The sequence below is a fragment of the Leptodactylus fuscus genome, chromosome 5 (genome assembly GCF_031893055.1).
Source record: "Leptodactylus fuscus isolate aLepFus1 chromosome 5, aLepFus1.hap2, whole genome shotgun sequence".
Classification (NCBI taxonomy): Eukaryota; Metazoa; Chordata; class Amphibia; order Anura; family Leptodactylidae; genus Leptodactylus; species Leptodactylus fuscus.
Genome location: NC_134269.1, coordinates 110,791,808 through 110,814,336, shown reverse-complemented (window position 1 = coordinate 110,814,336; position 22,529 = coordinate 110,791,808). Strand labels below are relative to the sequence as shown.

Below are 22,529 nucleotides of genomic sequence, written 5' to 3'. Positions count from 1 at the left end.
ACTTTGTCACAATTATATTGATAGGAAAGCCGCCGGCTTTTCCGTAGATAAAAGTGACATGCTGCGATTTTCAGAACCGCAGTGTGTTCATGCTGCAATTTCTATTTATTTATTTATTTTTGTTTTTCCCCCTTTACCCCACCCCCCTGCAAAGTGAGCATGAGACTCGCATGAATTCCACCCACTTTGCAAGTACTGTAAAACACGACGATTTTTACCAAATTGTGGCGTTTCTGGCCAGTAGGGCCCCGGCCTTAATGTCTTCTCCGCGCCGCCATTCCGGTGATAGTCACCGTTTTCACCATATGCAAATGAGTCTCCAGACAGCACTGGGGGCGGTCCCCCGCACTTAAACAGCAATGTGGGCGTCCCCTGTGCTGCTTGCAGACTCTCCAGTGATGCCCTCCATCTTCTTGCAACCGCTTCTTCTCGGCATCTTCAACCGAAAGCGCAGTAGCCATTTTCCTATGGCCTCTTATGTGATTGTCCGTTCGGCCACAGGAAAATGGCCGCTGCACAGCCATTGCTTTCGGCTGCAGAGTCGGTTGCAAGAAGATGGAGGGCGTCGCTGTAGAGTCTGCAGGGAGCACACAGTACGCCCCCAGTGTCATAGTTAAGACACTGATGGCCAGGACGTACTATTACATCCTTTGCCGTTAAGATCTTAACAATCTTCTGGCGTTCACCATACCCACACTAATCCATCAGACAGTCAAGACACAAAACATGTTTCTACTTTACACCTCTTTATCTGATGCTTAGTGACATAAGGCTTGCATGCAGCTACTTGGTGTATTGTAAAGGGTTAATATTGCTTCATGATGGTTCCTCCATTTTAGTTCTAGCGCTTTTTTAATTTTTCAGAAGGTCCAGGTACTGTCTGAAACATAGGTGTAAGGTCACATTCCAACCCAGAGACCATCAGACATACATATACCCCATCTTCTAGAACGGGTAGAGAACGTACGGCTCTCCAGCTATTGCAAAACTACATTTCCCAGCATGCATACTTGCTCTGCTGTTCTTGGAACTTCCATGGAAGTGAATGGAGCATGTTGGGAGTTGTAGTTTCACAGCAGCTGGAAAGCCGAAGGCTCCCTACCCCTGTTCTAGAAGGTTCTATAAATCAAGAAAAGAGGCTGAAACATTATAAATGTTGAGTGCACAACATACCAGCTAACCAATTTGACTCAAACTCCTGTATTCTTCGATTGCCTGTATACCTTGGGGTTTTTGCTTGTTGTTCATTATCTTTTATTTTATTAAATCAATGGTGTGTGGCATTCTTGTGCTTTCTATCCTTCAAACCCACTGTAAAAATGTAAAACATTGTGTCAGGTGTGTGGGATAGTGTGATGAATGATGCTGGTCAGCCATTGTAACACACTTGGCCATAGAAACCCATGCCACGATGTACCGCACAGTTTTTGTACTATTGTTAAAGTGGTTATGTGGGCAATTGCATTTTTGTACAATGTACGCACTAACCACACAATAGAATATTTTAACTTATTAGTTAATTAGTACATACCAGACCCCACACACACACACACACACACGCTGACTCAGCTTTGCAGTGTACTGTGCTGCTTACAGTCTGACTCTGGGTCACATGATGGACCCAGCTCCGCTCAGCTCATACATAGAGTAGAACTAGATCAGTCACATCTCCAGATTGCCAAAAGCTCAGAGTACTGCAGCACATAAAAATAGTCGATGTTCTGTGGTTGATGCTTTTTATGCACTATGTACTTCAGCACCCCTTTAACTTTATGGTCTGACATTTTGTGGTAGAGTTGCTGTTCCTTCCTAAACTCTTGCACTTTTCAATAATACCACTCAGAAGATTGTGGAATATCTATAAGGGAAGACATTTAACAAACTGGCATGTTGCACCCTAATACAGTACCACAATGGAATTCCATGAGCCTCTTTAGAATGACCCATTTGTTCACAAAAGTTTGTAAAGATAGCATGCTGAGTAACTGCTACCTCAAAGTCAGCAAATGGTGTTGAATTTTAACATTACTGATTCTTGATTCTGCCCTTGGAGAAAATTGTGCTCCTTTAAAAAAAAAAAAAAAAACAACAAAAAACAACTTACTAATTCGAGATGAGCGAACACTAAAGTGTTCGGGGTTCGAAATCCGATTCGAACAGCCGCACACTGCTCAAACGGGTTTCGAACCCCATTATAGTCTATGGGGGGAAATGCTTGTTTCAGGGGTAGGCAACATTCGTTCAAATTCTACTTACTAAGTCCATGAGTGAGGGTCGGGCTGGATTCTTCTCCCTGCGCAGCGTCCCCGCGTCCTCTTCCGCCCTTGAATTCACTCTGCTAGGCATTGGGCCTGGGCAGAGCCGACTGCGCATGCCCACACTACATGCGCATTCAGCTCTGCCTAGGCCCGATGCCTGGCAGAGTGAATTCAGAGCCGGAAGAGGACACGGGGAAGCTGCGCAGGGAGAAGACTTCTAAAGGTAGGAGAAGAACCAGCGTAGATTGGCAATGTATAGCATTCAGCCAATCAACACTGGTTCTGCATCGAATCTTAACTTCGAACAGCTAGTAGTACTCGATCAAGTACCTACTTGATCGAGTACTACTCGCTCATCTCTATTAGGGGGCGTTCACACTACCGTCGGTGTCCGACATGTAGTGTCCGCTCCTAGTGTCTGCTCCAAATCTGTCTCGGACATTAGGAGCGGACACTAGATGTGTCCGTGACACCTGTCATTCACTTGAATGGGCATCGGGTGCGTTCTTTTGCACTCCGTGCCCGTCCTTTCCTGTCCGCAAGAGAAGATGTCCAACTTCTCAAGCGGACAGAAAAACCCTGCATGCACATCTAGTGTCCGCTCCTAATGTCCGTGACAGATTTTGAGCGGACACTAGGAGCGGACACTACATGTCGGACACCGACGGTAGTGTGAACGCTCCCTTACTAAGGTGTATGCCCAGTTTTATCCAGTAGGCAAAATTTATTGTATTTAATACTTTATGTACCCTTTTTTTTTTTCTTTTTTTTTATAGATACAGGAAAAAAACAGAATTACAATTAGCAATAGTTTTCTGAAGCTTTACACTAGGTTCACACTTGCTTTCGGGTTTCCATCCTGGTCTGCTTGGGGACTGAAACTAGCAGAGGAACAAGTCTTTCTTGCAGGACTATTCTCTCCACCTATTTTAGGCAGAAATGAGGATGAAGTCCCTAAACACTATTGTGAACCATGGGTAAGGAGTAAACTAAACAGAATAAGGACCCAGTCTGGAAAATGATGTCCCTATCCTGACCAAACCCTACCAAATCTAAAAGGAAGGGGGGAAAAAAAAAAGCCTGGGAAAAAAAATAAATAAAAAGAATCAAGTGTTGTTATGGGCTCCAGAAACAAAAAAAAACAAAAAACAATTACTAATAAGTGTAATTCTGCTGTTATCAATGTCCATAACTGTCCAAGTGATTAAACTAGCAAGAAATTAGGAAGGGATTATGACTAAGTACTTTTCTATCAAAAAGACACATCCAACTGAAAAATTCTAATTTAGCCAATAATGTTTGAAGAAGGTACAGTATGTGTAGAGCTCAAAGTAACAGGCCTCCTCCACCCTCTCAGAGCAAGAGATGGCTATTGCTCTAGTACACTGCAAAACCTAGGGAGAACTACATCCTGTTCCCTATGGAAGTCAGAAACTACCCTAGGATGAAAGAAAGGTAAGGGCTTGATGATAACCCAAGCCTTTGAAATGACTGTAGGGAGGCAGAGAGGAAAAAAGCCTGCATCTCAGGATTCCTCCTAGCAGATGTGATTACTAAAAGGAAAGTCATTTCACCCTGAGTTTTTTTGGTCAGGAATCTGGCTAAAATTCCTCCTCCAAAAAACACCTCACCGTACAGTCCTATAGTGAGGCGTTTTCAGGAGGAGGAATTTGAGTCAGTTTCCTGACCAGAAAACTGCGTGAACTTAGCCAAGGGTTAGGATGCTTAGTAGATTCAAAGGGAGCCTGCGAGAAGGCCGTCAAAGTAATGTTAAGGTCCCAAGGAGGAATGAGGCTTCTGCTATAAGGTTAAGATGCTTGGCAGTCACAAGAAACATTTTAACCCAGACCTGCCTGCAAAAGTCTAAAATGAGGGGAATATTTGGAGGAGACAAAAAATCTTGTTCAGAACCTACAAAATTACAAAAGGTATGCCATACTTTCAAAAAACAAACATAAATTATTGGAAGTTTTAGGTTTCATACTTGCCAGAAGAGTACTAACCATCTTATCCAATAGTCCTTTACGGGATAAAATTACCCTCTCAATTTCCTGGCAATCCACTGGAGAACCTGTGCTCTGTTGTGAGGAAGAGGACCCTGCCAAAGGAAATCTGTGCCTAGAAGGAATTACTGACAAGCTTAGCAGCCAAGAATATCAAGCTTTTCTTGGCTAGTGGGTAATGATGACAGAGAAACAACTCCTGGAGAAGCCACCACTACACCTGTCTGGCTGTGGTCCTGCTGAGAAACTCCACCTTTAGGTAGTCCTTCTCAAATACATGGACAGCTGACAGACCAAGAACTTCACTCTCTTCCAAGCTGAAGATTGTGTTTGATAGGGTTAATAGAAATGTATACCTGGCTCCTCTGTGGCGATACAGGAAGAAAACTGGTGTAGTGTTGTCCAACAGGACCCTTGTATAACCTTCCATTACTCTATTCTGGCAGAACACCCATCTGGATGGCTAATATAGTTCCTTTTAGTTTGACAAGATACTCCTCACCCCCTGCTATAATTCTTCCCCCAAGTGGCAGGGATACTACTACTTTATTGCAGGGATAGTGGACCTTGTTATGCCAAGGACTGATATTGCTCATCTAAGACAAGCAGCACTTTTCTCTCCGCATGTTTTGTACGGAAACCATATGGACTTCATTATAGTCTATGAGGTCCATGTGTTTTCACAGGTAACCACTTTTCTATGCGTATAGGTTTCCGTTCGGGGGATCCCCAAGAGGACTCCCCAAACGGAATACCGAACAAAGATGTGAACCGGGTATGAGAGAAAACTTGACAAAAAAACAAATGGCAAACTTTACTGATTCCTGACTACAAGGACCTTTTTTTGAGGCTTGGGAGGAGGCCTGTCTGGGAGAGTTCAGCTGGATCCTGGAAAAAAGAACAGACCGGCTCCCATTGATTTCAATGGGAGCTGTCTTTTTGGTCAGGATTATGAGGCTGATACGGCTGCTGCTATATTCACCCCCCAACCTTGGTGAAAATCCTGGGTACTTGTGAGATTCCATAGCAAACTGCATAATGTTGAAGGTGGATCAGTGAGTTGTCTATCCAAACTGCCATTCTTAGGAATTTCTGGGAGGATGCATAAATGGGAATGTGGTAATAAGTATCCTCCACATTTAGGGAAACCATCAGACAGTCTAGATAGAGAAAGTTTACCATGGATACTATATATTTTACATAGAACTCCCACAGCCTTCCTTCCTCACATAGTAGTGTTGCATTCCCTGTATAAGGTGTGTAACGGTGTGGCGCATCATAGGGAGCATAACCTTTATCCCACTAAAAAGTACAGCATGGTGCACTATTTTGTCAGGATTTTTTTTCTCTGAACAACAGATTCATAAACATATTCTTCACTCTGAATTGAGAATCTTTCAATCAATGTACGGCACCTCAAGTACTGAATCCTTTTTTTTTTTTTTTTTTTTTAACCCCTTCCCGCCGATGGCATTTTTTGATTTTCGTTTTTCGTTTTTGCCTCCCCTCCTTCAAAACCCCATAACCTTTTTATTTCTCCGCTCCCAGAGCCATAGGAGGTCTTAATTTTTGCGGGACAAATTTTTCTTCATGATGCTACCATTAATTATTCTATATAATGTACTGGGAAGCAGGAAAAAATTCAGAATGGGGTGGATTTGAAGAAAAAAATGCATTTCTGCGACTTTCTTACGGGCTTTGGTTTTACGGCGTTCACTGTGCAGCCAAAATGACATGTCCCTTATATTCTGTGTTTCGGTACGGTTCCAGGGATACCAAATTTATATGGTTTTATTTACATTTTGACCCCTAAAAAAATTCCAAAACTGTGTTAAAAATTTTTTTTTCTAAAAGTCGCCATATTCCGACGGCCGTAACTTTTTTATACGTAAGTGTACGGGGATGCATAGGGCGTCTTTTTTTGCGGGGCCGGGTGTACTTTTTAGTTCTACCATTTTCGGGAAATGTTATTGCTTTGATCACTTTTTATTCAAATTTTTATCAGAACCAAAACAGTGAAAAAACGGCGGTTTGGCACTTTCGACTATTTTTCCCGCTACGGTGTTTACCGAACAGGAAAAATATTTTTATAGATTTGTAGAGCGGGCGATTTCGGACACGGGGATACCTAACATGTATATGTTTCACAGTTTTTAACTACTTTTATATGTGTTCTAGGGAAAGGGGGGTGATTTGAACTTTTAATTCTTTTTATATTTTAACTTTTTTTTTAGTTTTTTTTTGCATTTATTAGACCCCCTAGGGGTGTTGAACCCCAGGGGGTCTGATCACTAATGCAATGCATTACAATGCTAATACATAGCAATGCATTGCAAAAAAGCATCCTTTCTTTTGCAGGCTGCATAGACCAGCCTGCAAAAGAGAGGATTTGCAGACAAGCCTGGGAGCCTGTACAAGGCTCCCGGCTGTCATGGCAACGGGACGTCAGCCCTGGAGCATGCTCCAGGAGCCGGCGATCCCGGCCAAAATGGCGGCGCCCATGCGCCGCTGGGAAAATGGCGCCTCCGGCGCCTTTGACCGCGGCGCCGGAGGGGTTAATGCCTCCGATCGGTCTGGGGACCGATCGGAGGCATTAGAGCCGGTTGTCTACTGCTTAAAGCAGTAGACACCCGGCGGCTATGGCGGCCACCGGCTCCCGGGCGGTCGCCATAGTTACAGACCCGACATGCGCCGTACTATTACGGCGCATGTCGGGAAGGGGTTAAATGGCATGAATTGTCATCAAATTTTCCCTTAAGTCACAAAAAAACCCAAAATGCTTTTCTTCAGTATTTCCTAACAACCATCAGTAAAAAAACTGAATCTTGGTTGGTCTTGCATAATGTTAAGCCTAATGCACACAAATGAAAAACAAATGTGTGAAAGATTTTTTTTTAACGTCCGTCACACATCCGTTTAGAACAATGGAAGTAAAAAAACACACATTATTCACAGACCGTGAATAACATCCTGTTTTGTCAGATTTTCCAGCCCAAAAGACACAAATCCATAGGTCCAATTTGCTAATGTATCCATTCCACTATGGGTTGGATTGGAAAAAAAAAAAAAAAAATTCATTAGTTTTAACTGAAAACTGAACACAAATTTCAAGCAAGGACAAAAAGTAGGGGAAGTTGCGATTTTCTTAGCGCAGACCAAAGGTTTCTGAAATTTTTTTTATATAATGGGCATATTTATCAACACTGTCTAAACGTTATTGCAAACCTTAATCTGTTCCAGATTTATCTAAATATCTGATGTTTTTTTGATAAATCTGTCATATTCTTAGACTGTCGAGTCTAACTTGACACCTCCTATTAGCTGACTTGGTTTACATAAATACAGAGTTACAAATTACCTGCCGCGTCTCTCTCTGTGTCAAAACCCGCGCGGGACTGCCAACGTGTGAACTAACCCTTAGTGTCTGTATTTATGCTGTCCGGTTTTTTTTTTTTAAATTTATTTTTTTTTTGTTTCTGCTTTTTGAGCATACGCAGAAAAAACGGTTATAAAACAAAGGACAGTATATCGGACACCCATCCGTTACCCATAGACTTTAATATTAAAAAGTAATGGACACTTAGTCCATCATGAAACCGGTTTTTTTTTCACGGACACAAAAGTCCTGCATGTCAGAATTTTTTGTCTGTGGAAAATAACGGACATTTAACAGATTTGGTTTAAAACAGCCACTAAAGGACACAAGATAAAATCTCATTGAAATGAATGGAAATTTTAACAGATTTGTGATAGTTCTGCTAGTGTCCATTGCTAAAATCTTGTAACGGATAATAGCAACGGACACCAATGCTGGTCACAAGCGGTAGTGTGAACAACCCCTTACCTTTTTGCAAATTAAAACAAGACACTCAATGCTTTGCAACACACACACAAAAAAAATAAGACAAGTTGTCAAAACAGTAGATGTTACCGTGTTAATTTGTCAGTTTGGTTTGGTACAGTGAAAATGTATTACAATAAACCAAAAATATATACAGAGTCCATGGTTAGGAAATGGTCCTTAAAACTCAATGCTGCAGATATATCAAACCTAGTGCAAGAAAAAAAAACTTTAGAAGTGGCCCCTAGTAGCCAAATTCCATCTCCTACTCTTCTAAGGGAGCCTTCACACAGAGTTACGCTGCGCTCATTCTGAACGTGTTTTTACGTTCAGAATGAGCGTGTAAAAAGCAGCTCCCATTGACTTGAATGGGAGCCGGCATACGTGTGCTCCCCATTGAAATCAATGGGAGGCTTTTTTCCCTATTGCTTTCAATGTGATATGCACATAATACGTTGAAAGCAATAGGGAAAAAAGCCTCCCATTGATTTCAATGGGGAGCGCTCGTATGCCGGCACCCATTCAAATCAATGGGAGCTGCTTTTTACACGCTCATTCTGAACGTGTTTTTATGTTCAGAATGAGCGCAGCGTAACTCCGTGTGAAGGCTCCCTAAAGCTTTTTGGGGAAAATTAAGGCGGTAAGTTGACTGGATGCTATGGGCAGCTTATTCACTATTTCCTGGCAAGAGTTCTGATAAGGTTTCCCTACTATAAAAGGTCATCTTGAAGGTCAAACGTGAGACACAAATTAAGAACAATAAATTTGTGAAATTTTGTATAGCACTCCACTGCTGTACACAAGGACAGTGATAAAAGAGACAAATAGACCTTCTACACTTTCCTCCTACATAAAGCTCTGAATACTGACATAGTTTTATCCCTTTGCATGGACTGTAGTCGCTCTTCAAGATTCAATGTCGACTACTGCTGACTAATGTAACCATATGTAATGTTTAGGACACTGTTGTATTTACAAGCAACTAAAGGGACAAAATCAAAAGGTTCCACAGAGTAGTATATTATGAAAGTTAGAGTTGTTTCTTCTCAACGTCTCAATGTGGCAGGACTGATACTTGCTCAAGAGCACTAAGATGAATCTTCGACAGTGATCATTTCTGACCGTCCAGTGTCTTTGTCAGTGCAGGTTACATGTAATGAACCATCCCTGTAGAAGAAAAAAAGATAAACAGTTTTTGTTTTGTTTTTTAATATAAAAAGGAAAAAAATTTTTAGTTCTGCAGAACCATTACCTTCGTGAGGGAACAAAATGCAATGGGCTTTCGTGGTTGGTGGGGCACGAAGTGATTCTGACACTGATGGTTGGTGATTCTAGGAAAACCCTTTTAGTCTAAAGGGCGGTTCACACTTGCGCCCAGTGTGTGTATTCCGTCGGGTTTCCGTCTTCAGCCCCAGAGAAACTGGACACGGGATGGAAACCCAGCGGTCAGCTTTAAAATCCATTCACTTGAATGGGTTTGTAAAGGTGACCACCGGTGTCCGCCTGCAGCCTGTCTGGGGAGAAAAAGTTATTCTTTTTTAGCCAAACACAAAGTCCTGCATGTTCGACTTTGTGTCCGGCTAAAAAAAAACAAAACAAAACACGGTCTCCCCGTGGACAGGCTGCAGGCGGACACCAGCGGTGAATGGGTTTTAAATCTTACCAGTTTTAAAGCTGACTGCCGGGTTTCTCTCTAACAGAAGGATGTATACCTTAGGCCCTATGCACATGACCGAGTGTGCATGTTATGTGGGACAAAGTTTGCAGAGGAATGCAGTCAGATGACACTCAAAGTAAGGACTCGTTCACATCTGCGCCCGGTCTCCGTTCTGCAAGTTTCATTTTCTTGCACAAAACAGAGGCAGGAGACGGACACCTGCAGGACTCTTTCATACTCATTAATTTGAATGGGTTTGAAAGATGTCCGGCCGTGAGCGTTTTATGCTCTCCGCTGTGAAACAGTTTTTTTTTTAAATCGGACACAGTCGGACATGCAGTACTCTGTGTACGATTTAAAAAAAACCGGTTTTGCGGCGGAGAGCATAAAACGCTCACCGCCGCTCACGGCTGGACCCGGTCTGACAGCTTTCTGGTTTCTGCATGCAGAAGACGGAAAGCCGAGAACAGAGATCGAACGCTAGTGTGAACCTAGCGTCACATGTGAGTGAATTTCGTGATGCATTCACGTCTATGGGGACTTCTGGTCCTTTACGTTACCATGATTCTATCACATTACAAAGCTTTCAATGCCTTTGACATTGGATTTCTGACAGTGGATCCTGATAAAAATCTAATACCTATTTGATATCTGTTACTTGCCTAACCATCTGACCCTGCCTCAAAATAAATGGAGGAACCCAACATCCGCTTATCTCACTCATGGGACCATCTGTGTCGAAGAAGGCCACAGAACCATTAGCTGTCAACTGAACAGCTATGCAATGTCCATGCCCAGTTGGTGAGCAGTTGCTATATTGGATTTTATCCCACACAAAGAGACATGCCCTGGTTTGAAAATAGGTGGCACTAAAAACAGCAACTCCATGACAGAGCTGTGTTTGATCGGGGTATACCAATTATTTGTAAGTAACCCTCATTGTCATAGAAACGAATATAGGAAAGTTACCTTTTCATTGTAAGTACAGTCACTATGTCATGCACTCCGCTGTCTTTCTTCTGTAGATCTTTAAGTACAATCTGTGAACACAAAATATACAAATCATCCACAACATAGTATTATTCATTATGATCTTCATTTTTCAGCCGAAGACACTAACAGCCTGACTTGGGAATCAGTTCCAATCATTTACCTCTATGGAGCTTGCACTTTACACTGTTCATTGTGCATATTAAATAAGGTTTTAGTTTTGCTTTATTGTACATTTTTAGTTTTACTGTACATTATTGTAACATTTCTGCTCTCTGATGGACTTCTTGTTTTTTTCAAGCCTAATTATGGTCTGTTTCACTTCCACTGAGAACTCCTTTGACCACAAGTTGTGGGTTCACAGCAAGTTTCCAAATACACATACCATACCTGGAATCAACTCCAGACCTTTTACATGCTTATTTGATGAGGGATTAACAAGGGAAAAACCCAGGCAGCCCATTAAATGCTTTTGAGATAATTGACCAATTAACTTTGGTCCACTGAAAAAATAAGCAGCTGTATATTACAGAACTGTGCTTATTTAATTAATTTATTTTTGAAGGAGGTCTCTGACCAGGGTGAAGCATACTAAACCAGTTAGGTTGAGCTTGCCTGATTGCAACATCTTTTTTTCCCCTATTAAAATTTGTACCGGTTTCCAAGATATTCTTTTATTTAAAAATACGTAAATGAGCAGTGGCGGTCCCATTGCTCCGAACTACAATGCCCCACACTGCTCTAATAAGCTGATGCAAATGCAAAAACACAGAGTGAGGTAATATTTCAGCATAGGTTCCTAGCCCTCTCATTTAAAGAAGGAAGCAGGTTGTGTTAAAACACAGTGGTGAATAGTAGTTTGGAGCAATGGAGCCGCCCTTTTCTACTCATTTGCAGATTGTAAAATAAATTAACATCTCAGCAACAGAGGCACTTTTTTTCATGTGGACAAAGGCATTATATTTAGGTGAGCCTGACCTAACTGTGTTGCTGGTTTAATATGCTTAACCATGGTGACAGACTCACTAAATACTTATGGATTTTTATTTATTTTTTTTCTAGTATTTTTTTGTTCCACTGGTGGACTTGAACCAGTGATCTTCCATTTGCTGGTTCAGTAATATACACTTGTCTTACTTGTGCAAATTTGAAGTTTTCTGGTGTACTCGATTCTCGAACTGACTCATAAAGTTCCAAGCAAACAGAGGTAAAGTTTCCAGGTGCTTGTAATGTGTGTTGTCTACGAGCAGGAAGCGGTGTACCCGATGGCAATAAAACAGAGAATTTTTCAGCTCCTGTCTCATCAGCTTCCTGTAAAGATATAAAAGGAAAAGATAGTAAATATTACTATAAAGTAGTCACATTTAGTCACAGAATTACACGAGAGGATGTCGTGTGCTTTAGATCATGAGCCATTCCAAGCCTTTTCCATACTTTCTTCTTCCCATCATTCTGGTCTAGGTTGATCTTAGTTTCATCTGACCAAAGAATGCTACTCCACATCTGGGCTGGCTTCTTTACATGTTTTTTTTTGGCAAAGTCTAATCTGGCCTTTCTATTTCTGAGGCTGATTAATGGTTTACACCTTGTGGTGAACTCTCTGTATTTGCTAACTTACTACTTTATAGTAGACTTAGATACTAATACACCTATTTCCTGGAGAGTGTTCTTCACCTGGGTGGATGTTGTGAAGGGTTTTTTTTTCACAATGGAAAGGTTTCTATGACCATCCACCACTGTTGTCTTCCGTGGATGTCCAGGCCTTTTTGAGTTTCTGAGCTCACATTTTTTTTGTTACCAGAATGTACCAAACTGGTGATTTGGTGACTCCTAACATATCCACCCGCTGATGGATATCTTCTGTTTTTTCAGCCCAATGAAGGTCTGTTTTACTTCCATTGAGCAATCCTTTGACTGCATGTTGTGGATTCACAGCAACAGCTTCCAAATACACATACCATACCTGGAATCAACTCCAGATGCTTATTTGATGATGGATTAACAAGGGAAAAGCCCAGGCAGCCCATTAAATATCTTTTGAGATAATTGTCCAGTTACCTTTTGTCCATTGAAAATTAAACCCATATAAATGGCATAACTATCTTAAATATGTTTTGGTATACAACTAAAATGCCAAAACTTGTATCACTGTCCAAATATTTCCTTGTTCATATATGAAGAAAACTTTGTTATGTGGTATCTACAATAAGCTTCTATTTAAAGGTCCCCGTTTCCTAGAATACAAACCTTAAGCAATATGTCACTGGCAGAGCACTCAATAGTAATGGTGTCTAAATCCATAGACGAATTTTCTTTGCCCAGCAGAATTCCAGCTTCTATAGCAGCTCCTATAGGGATCACCTCATCTGGTGGTATACTATTCAGCAGCTCCACATCAGGAAATAAATCCCGAATCAATTGCTGCAGTTTGGGTATGCGAGCTGACCCACCACATAAAACTACCTACAACAAAACATAAGATATATCAATAAAAAGAAAAAAAAAAAAAGACAGAGAATGATGGAACAGCAAAACAATTCAAGACTAAATAGCCTTAAAATCCAACGCCCACTTCTGCTTCACAGGGTGACATCATGGTCATCGGTTACAGGGACGCTTTCTAGCTCAGTTCCAGTGAAGTAAAAGGCTTAAGCTACAATAGCAGGCGCGGGCACTATACACAAGTACAGAAGCGCTCTGCTTGCTTTTCCTTGCATAGAATGGGTAAATAACTTCCAATGCTCCAAGTAGGCCAAATGGATTGGGGTTGTCTCAGGACTGCATAATTAAAAGGTACATCATTGTAATATTAAGATCTGTTTGAACCCTTTATTTGCCAACTCCCGGCGGTGAACTCTTCCTATAACAGATGAGACCAATGGACGTTCACAACGCTAGTATGAACATCCCCCAAGTCTGCACAGCACTCTGCTTTACAAACTGTATTTTGGGCTGTACAGACGTTACAACAGGAACTGTAAAGTAATCTGAGGCAAGAAAAAAAAACATTTTCCTACTTTATCAGCTAAATCATTATGGATGTTTGAGAATAAGATTTCTGACTATTCCCATTAAAAAGGTGAAAATAAAAAGGAGTTTGCCTTTTATATAAGCAAATGGCACATTTAATAAAAAAAAAAGTGTTAAAAGGGACAAGGACTGTCAAATTATTGCCATATATTACAAGTGTGCAGAAAACACATTTAGCAATGGAACCTGACATACGGTAATTTCTTTTATTACCTGACAATTAGACAGGATAAATAAGGAATACAGAAAAAGCAGTGTACTTCCATCCATATCTGCAAACATTGAATGGTGAATAAGACTGACTAACTTAATTCCAAGCACTGGGGGGGGAGGGGAGGGGTTCCTATTGGGTAAAGAATTCTGCCAATCATTGTTTACCTCATTATTAGCAATTTACCTCTATGAAAACAATAAAAAGCATTAAAATATGACGTAATACTGGCTAAATACATACCTGGTTCACATCAGTCGCTCTAACACCAATTTGTTCCAATAGGACTTTGATTGGATCAATGCACTGATTGAACAGAGAAGAGCAGATCAGCTCAAATCGAGCCCTGCAAGAAAGATCAGAGACAACAGAAAGATAATCTTAGAAGACTTACTACAGGATCAAAATGCTTAAAGGAAAGGGAATTGGAACAAGAAGTCGTGAACTAAACAATTCTTTCTGATCTGGGAGAATTTTATTCAAACTACACCATTGGTAATGAAAATGGTCCTACATAGCACCTTTAAACTTACAGATTGGTATGTCTAACAACAACTATTGGGTAACGTGGTGATTAATATACCTGCATGAGCCTAAAGAGTTAAACGTGAGCTGAGGTGAAGTGGGCGCCAGAGCAGCATATTACTATAAAGGTAACACTCAAAGTTAAGTTATATGGTGTACATGGTCATGAACAGTCTGGGAAAACACGATCTTGCAGGCGTAATGGAAGACATGCATACTGTTTAACTGGGACTTGGAATGAGCCATTATTGTGAATAAAGTTGACTTTAGACTATTATATACAGTAATGACACCAGTGATACACGTGAAACCTTATGTATTATATCTTGCAGGTCTCCATTTGGTTGTATCAAAATGTGTTCTTTGATTTGTACTAAGTTAATAAAATATAAATTAAAACAAATGCTGGGAAATGAAGCTCAATATATTCCCTGCTCTGGATAAGCTTCATTACTAATATATAAGGACGTCTCTCAGAATCGCACTGTAGAGGAGCCTATGTCTCGTTCCCCTGCTAATGCTCGGACTTGCATTAAGAGTAGAGTGGAATTGGTAATGTCACAGAGAGCGGGGGCAGCACCAGGGGTAGCAGCATCCACTGTGCTCTGCAAAGGTATACATCGAGGCTCAGGGACCCGATTATACTGTATATATTAGTAATAAAGTTTATCAAGTGCAATGAATGAACAGGTAAGGTTTGGGGGGGGGGGGTTGACCCTCCATAACTCCTTTAAAAGATTATACGTTATGACATATTGCTAGGATATGTCAATGCTTTATACTAAGTGGAGATTCTAAACGGAAAAATAATAGTCCTTAAAACATAATATGGCTCAATCATAATATGGCCATCTGCCCAGGGCACTCATGGCCACAACAATTTCCCACAATAGAGTGAAAAGTTAAAATAAATATATACGAGCATACATATAATCTTACCTAGAAACGTTGCAGTCAAAATCCATACCATCATACAATGAATCTACAAAACAATTGGCACTTCCCAAAGTGGTCAAAGAATGCTTGGCTACATCAGCGCTATTCATTAGTTTCATCATTGCTCGGGCATTTCTATTGATATCTTGTTTGTATGACCTATGCAGAAAAACATTTTATTGTAATACATAGCACCATGTATTTTATTCAATAAATGCAAAGTTTACCGTGGCAGTTCGACAAGACAGATTCAGACTGTGTTCACACATGAAAAATGCCATAGTTTTAGAATTTTAGGAACGCATTCTAACTAAAGGAAATTATTTCAAACTAAGTTGCTCTTTAACCTGATCATATAGGGAGCTACAAGAAGAAACATTTAAGGCACAGATCATGTCTATGGGACTAAGGAGACAGCTTAATACAGTGCTTGGAGATCCTTTGTCCATCCAATAGATGAAGGAACAGCAACACATAATGCATCATGTAGATTTGACCATCACTTCATTCAAACCCAGGACCCCTACTCTTGTGATCAGTGGAATCTTCAGCAATCAGATATGTGGTGTCAATTCTGGAAGAACCTTTTCAACAATACTAAAAATACATTCTGCTATACCTTAGCATCATGTTTCTTGCCAACCACTTCCAGTTTTCTAGAGCTGGTAGCTCAGTACTAAATTCAATGTAAAATACCAGACTGCTCACTCATATCTCAATTTAAAGTGTCCCTCTCTCCTTTGTAAGGAGAGGCCTGAAAATGCCCAGACTATTAAATTATTATATATTTGTCCAATAGAGTAGAATAATCGAGATGCCCAAAGTACAACCCTTGGCCATCTGCAGCACTCTCAATGAAATGAATAAAGCGGTGAAATGAATGTAGAGCAGGGACTTTCTTCTGATCAGTGAGGGTCTAAGTGGTCGAGCTTCCACTGATCTGCAGTCTATTCTCTTTCCTATGGATATAAAATAACTTTCTTTCAAGGGAAAACCCCCTTTAAAAAGACTTAAGATGTAAAAGCATAAACAAAAGTACAACCTACCTCTGAAATTCAGATGCAAGATATTGAGCCAAGGCTTCTGTGAAACATACTCCTCCGATGTTATCATAAGTCTTTGTTGCAAGAACTCGATATATTCCACTGTTAACTTCTATCATAGTGACAGAAAGGGATGTACCTCCCAATTTGTATACCAAAACATTGCTGTAAGTAAAGACAGGACTTGTGACCAATGCCATACAACACAATGACTATAGGAAGATAGGGACTTTAATACATTTTACTGCCTGCTCCTATTAAAGTTTAGGGGCATATGGTAACAACAATCTCATCCTTTGTATGCTGTGCAGAATAAATTTACTGTCCTAACCGAATCAAAAAAGGACTCTGCTTATTCACAATATTGCTATAGGTCTGAAAAAAGCACAAGAACACACTGTGACAATATAATCATGCTTCTGTAGCCTTGCAGGTAGGTTTCGCCGAAAGGGTGAAGCTTCCCTCTGCTAGGCTGATGTACTATAAACTGCCGTAAATTATAGTGAAAATTTACTCCAACAAAATAGAAAAGTATAGCTTTACTACTCTAGGTGCACTCACTGCCGGAAAACACTTGCAGGTAAGCAGGTACAACAGGTAGATCTCACCTAATGTGTTCAGTAGACCATGTGACGACATATCCAAAAATAAAACAACTTGTGGACAATTTAACCTTACTAAAATGTGATGAAAAAATAATCCATTGTAATGTAGTAATATAGGGCAAGCTAATATACCTTTTACCAGTGGGTGAATCTTGTCCAATTCCATAGGCCAAAAGAGCAGCAGATGGTTCGTGAACCATGCGCAATATATTAAATCCAGCGGCTGCTGCGGCTTCCCTAGATGAAAGAATAAAATCTATTAAATTGTATTATATATAAATGTTTGGCAAAGCTATGAAATATACATCAATATCTATGGCCAAAGCAAAACTACATATTAATTTGATCACACATCAGCCTCAATTGCTCAGAAGAGGCAAAAAGGAGCTAGAGACTGAGCCATCAGATCACCATGACACATTTACTATTGAATGGCATTTTGCTAAGGAGTACAAGTAAATATGCAAGTATAAAAATACCTTGTTAAATATCTTTTAAAAGCTTTTGTAATCTTGATTTTTTTTTTTTTTTGTATTTTTCTTTATTCTTTCTTTGGAACAGCATATTATATAGCAGTTTTCTGCCAAACTGTGTTTTGCATAGCAATTGATAGATCCTAATATAGATATTTAGATCCTAAAAATATGACATTGTATCTCCGGAGAGCTTGTGGGCCCCTACACTAACGTAGTAATGTCTTGAACATGTTGTGGGGAATGCAATATAAATAAGACTGATGACATGGATAGAAGAGATGGGTAAAAAAAAAATGTTTTTGTATATGCAGCTTATGTTTGTGATGAAAGACAGTTCAGACAGCACAGTTATAAAAGAAAGGGAAATTCTAAATTGTTCAGCAACTGAAATACTAAGTAGAAATAAAAGAACAGAGGACTATCATGGGCCACATGTAAAGAATTCTGACATCTAGTTGGATCTAGTAGGCTATAAATCACCATATTATAGTATGCTGACACTGGAAATGTTCTTACCCAAGAGCCTTTTTCTGATTTGCACCAAAGTCAAATGGAACAGTAATAACCACATCATTGACATCAGATCCCAAAGCAGACTGGGCAGTCTCTAAACAGCAATACAAAGGTTTGGTCAGTATGATGAAGATTATAATACATCATTATATGAGCATCACAACAGAAAATGGTTTCTAGGTACCTTTCATCTTACTGAAGATCAGTTTAGCAACATCCTCTGGACTCACAAGTTTCACAACATCCCCTGTATCAATTTCATATCTGAGTTTTCCTCCTTTTTCAACCACCTGAATTATAAAAATGTTCAAATTTCAAGTCAATAGAATCTATGCAAATATAATTGTGTACATTTATTTATGTTCATTTGAAGGGGTGGAAGAAAAAAAGCAATTCCATTATTTTTAGCATGGTATTATTTTGAAGGGACAGCTGAACTGCATTGATCCTATCTCTGCTTTGACAGATCATATCATTATATACAGTGCAACCATAGATGGTGTCCACAAGCTGTAAAATCCTCTTCTGCACGTGGTCCTATTAGATCCTGATCTAAAGTTCTAATGTTAGCTACAGTAATCTCTTGACACTCTTGTGCTTTGGAGACCCAGCAATTGCAGTGTGCATGAAAAATAAAAGTGTTAGCTTTCCTGACTGTAACTAACAGCTTCTCACCTGGTTACCATCATTGGAACTAGGTCATCAATACAAAAAGCCCCCAAAATGTATTATAAGGCTCATGTCATCAATATTAAATCATTAGGAGTTCAGCACCCCCACTAATCAGTGGATATGGGGAGCTGCAGGTTCCAAAACTGCAGTGTGTAATGGATGAATCTGGGAACTGATGGATCAGTCCACTAGGTAGCGACAGTGATGGGTTACTGCAGCTCTGCTCTAATTCACTTTTGAGACTGGATTGGTGCACTCTCCGTACATAATTATTTCCTGTTTATTAGAAATAACCAACACTCCTCAGTACTCTACAGAGATAGTCATCTCTTACACCAGTCCCAGTCCTAAATGGCCCTCACAAAGATTTTATAAGAGGTTGATAAAAACTCATCAGTTTGTTCTTATGGGACATCCATGCTGTAGAATGTCCAGAAGATATATTTTACAGCATTTCCCTGAAATTCACCACGGCAAAAAAACATCCGAAATTGGGTAGTCTTTGCTGTGGGTCCCTTGGAGTTCAACCTTTGCAATGTGAAACACACAGCAACGAATGAGATGAAGAACTCATGTTACGCTGTTGGTTTCAGTCATAGCATGTGGATAAAATCTCATCCATAGAGCTGCTGCAGATTGAGGTGGATTAGTTGCTGGAGATCTTACGCAGCTAACCTGCTGCGATTGCGCCGTGTGTTGGCCCACCCTTACAGCCTGGAAAGAAAAGTGGAGTACCAAAGAAAACCAAAACAAACAAGGAAGGACATATAAACTACTTTCAAATATTGTCCTGGGTAAAAGTCTAGGCCTAGTCATCAGTTATGTTAGACAGCAGAGTCAGCCAGTGAGCCAATATGCTGCGCAGGTAAACATTGCAGTGAAAGCTTAGACCTTATGTGTCTGACAAATCAGTGTGAGAGTAATGAGAATTGTCATTAACTCCAAGGTAGATTCTTTTTACAGATATTCAGTTATGTCCAAGGTACATTGTAATAAGAGTCTTAGCTCAAGCAGTTTACAAGAAAAGTTAAGTGTAAAGTATTGGGAACAATATCAGGCATCTACTTACCGAACATTTGCTTTCAGAGATGTGTTTCTGGGCTTGTGGGTCATCAGAGCTGCCAGAATATAAAAAATTACACATGTAACACAAAATAAACCAGATAGCGTTTTCTAAAAACTTACAATTTTATTGTTCTAATATGTAGGAAATGCTATTAAATTATGTTAAGCTAATTAAACTCTACCTGCTTATTATATTGCTTAAATCTACTACTGTTCACATTGAATAATTGCAAAATAGGTAGTTAAAGCTTATGTCCACCTTAAAACACCATTTTACAATTTTCACATAGAACCCACCTATAGTTGAGCACATCTGTAAATGCATTACTTTACTCATCTGGTACTGATCCTGCTAGAGTCTGTATTACATTCCAAAGCTGCTAGCAAATTTTGCACATTTCATACCTAAAATCTTCTAATTAAAGACAATATTGAAATCTGCATTAGCTTGCTCTTGTGATTCACTAGAAGTAGAGTATTCTCTATGTAGGACCCTGCACAATAATGTGATTCATTATTCATTATTTCATTTGATACCCCCCTATCAAATTGATGGTCTATCCTTAGGATACAGTAGATTATTAAATAACAGATTAGTGGGGATCTGACATCTGGAACCCCTACAGAACAACTGCTTGCAGAGGACAAGCCACTCTGGACAGTGCAGTTTTCTTTGCTCATGCAAATGAACCCACAATCATTAATGACATGTCTATCCTGAAACTCAGTCTCACTTAAATGAATGGGCTGAGCTGCAATACTAAACAAAACACAGCACTATATGTTTTGTATGAAGTATGGGGCTGCTGGTTGTCAGACCCCCACCACTTTGTTATTGATGTGTTATCATATGGATATATCATAAATACCGCAGTCCTACAAAACCTTTTTAGTTATCCCATTGCTTTATAGAAGCTCAGATAAGCTGTGTTAATTTACAACTATTTTCAATGACAACCAATACAACTACATGCATATCTGAAATACAATACAGGCTGAAACTCAAAATCCGTACAGTATAGGCCATACAATGCTTTTACAAAGTTACTCAACTTTTTTTTTTTTTTTTGAAAATTGTGATATGTTTTTTCAAATCGTAGACATGTATAGTAAAGTCTAGAATAAGATTTCAGGGATCGTGGAATTACTATATTTTCAGACTTTCTATACATGTGGATGCATGTATAACAGAGAGCAATAGAAACAGCTTTCTTACCTCCTCCCCAATATTTGCTTTACTTTCACCACAGTATTTGCTGCATTTCGTACTCTACTCTGTTTTGCTGCTAGGCCAACTATCTGTAAAAAATAATAAATAAATAAGGAAACTTAATATCAAACAAGGCAGATAATGTTAAAAAAAAAGCATAAAGACAATATACAGGCAGTGAAACCTTACCACTTCATTCTCCAAGTACCCAACAACTGCAGGTGTAACTCTGTCCCCTGCATCATTGGCCACCACATCAGCACGGCCATCCTGGAGTGCAAGAAGAAAACCATGTCATATATACGGTTACTAAATAGGCTTTGTTCATTGTATAGTATTATAAGGGTTATCCAGTTTCTAACATTCATGATTAGGGTTGAGCCGATCTTGAGATTTCAAGATCGATTTTAAAATCCGACTTCCGATCATTTTCCAGCCAATCTCGATCATGAAATTTGCTCGATCGCCAATCAGAATCTGATCTTTTCCGATCCTCAACCCTAGTCAATGCTTTTCTATGGGAAAAACACTTTTGGGGTTGAGCCGATCTTGAGATAACCCCTGATCTCGATCCCGCTGGGAAAGATCGGGTCGGAATTCCGATCTCGATCGTGAAATTTACTCGATCGCTGATCGGAATCCGATCCCGATCGCTCAACCCTATTCATGATCTATCCTTAGGATAGGTTATCAATATTAGATCTGCAAAGACCCACAGCGGAGACCCCACAGATCAGCTACCCTGGGACAGTGTGCTTCCTAATATTGATAACATGGAGGGAGCAGCGTTATCACTCTCTGTACTATGTGTAGCTACAGGTTTCGCATCCTACTGCAGCGCTGTCCTATAGACTTCAATGTCACGGGATGAAAGCGACCTTATTGTCATGGCAACTCTTCAACTTTCACCTTGGTTTCTGTAACTTTCATAATCATGATTTACTATGTCTCATGGTATCACTGGCATATACATTCTATATGCAGGATGCAGCAATGCATTCACAGTCTGCTAACACACTGTGGCCCTGCTGCATGTAGGGCCCAATTAACCCCTGTATCCCAGGATCCCTTAGCCTATGAATGTCACATGACACATGTAGGCCTAGTACAGCCCGTGAGCCAGGAGTTTCTCTCCCTTTAAATCCCATATAAGGGCATATATAACGGCATACCGCACAGTCACCATCCCCACTGCCAGCACTGATACGGTATATACATCCCGCTAATATTACACTGCTATCATATAAAGTGCGCGTCTCTAAAACATACTAGTAAATGACGACTACAGTACCCATTACCTTATACACAGCCACACAAGCACACGTGCAGCCCAAATGTACACCGATCGCCGCCATGCCGGTATCTGGCACCAGACAAAATCTTCCCCGGCCAATGTGACCACAGAACCGTGAGGAGGAGCAGCCAATAAGATGGCGGAATAGACATCACATTGCTTTAGACCCCAACCAATCACAAAGTGATACAGTATGGAGA

General features: G+C 40.1%; 1 protein-coding gene across 1 annotated transcript; it reads right to left on the bottom strand.

Annotated features, from left to right (window-relative positions):
- Positions 1-8,703: 8,703 nt before the first annotated feature.
- Positions 8,704-22,436, bottom strand: HSPA14 (heat shock protein family A (Hsp70) member 14). The gene is made up of 14 exons (XM_075274039.1): positions 22,334-22,436; positions 21,225-21,305; positions 21,042-21,124; positions 19,830-19,878; positions 18,273-18,378; positions 18,092-18,182; positions 17,232-17,336; positions 16,498-16,659; positions 15,455-15,610; positions 14,234-14,336; positions 12,997-13,212; positions 11,887-12,060; positions 10,729-10,799; positions 8,704-9,269 (listed from the first exon to the last, which is right to left on the bottom strand). Exons 1-14 carry the CDS (start codon positions 22,388-22,390, stop codon positions 9,191-9,193), a joined length of 1,533 nt encoding a protein of 510 aa, XP_075130140.1. The 5' UTR covers positions 22,391-22,436; the 3' UTR covers positions 8,704-9,190.
- Between the last annotated feature and the right edge of the window lie 93 nt (positions 22,437-22,529).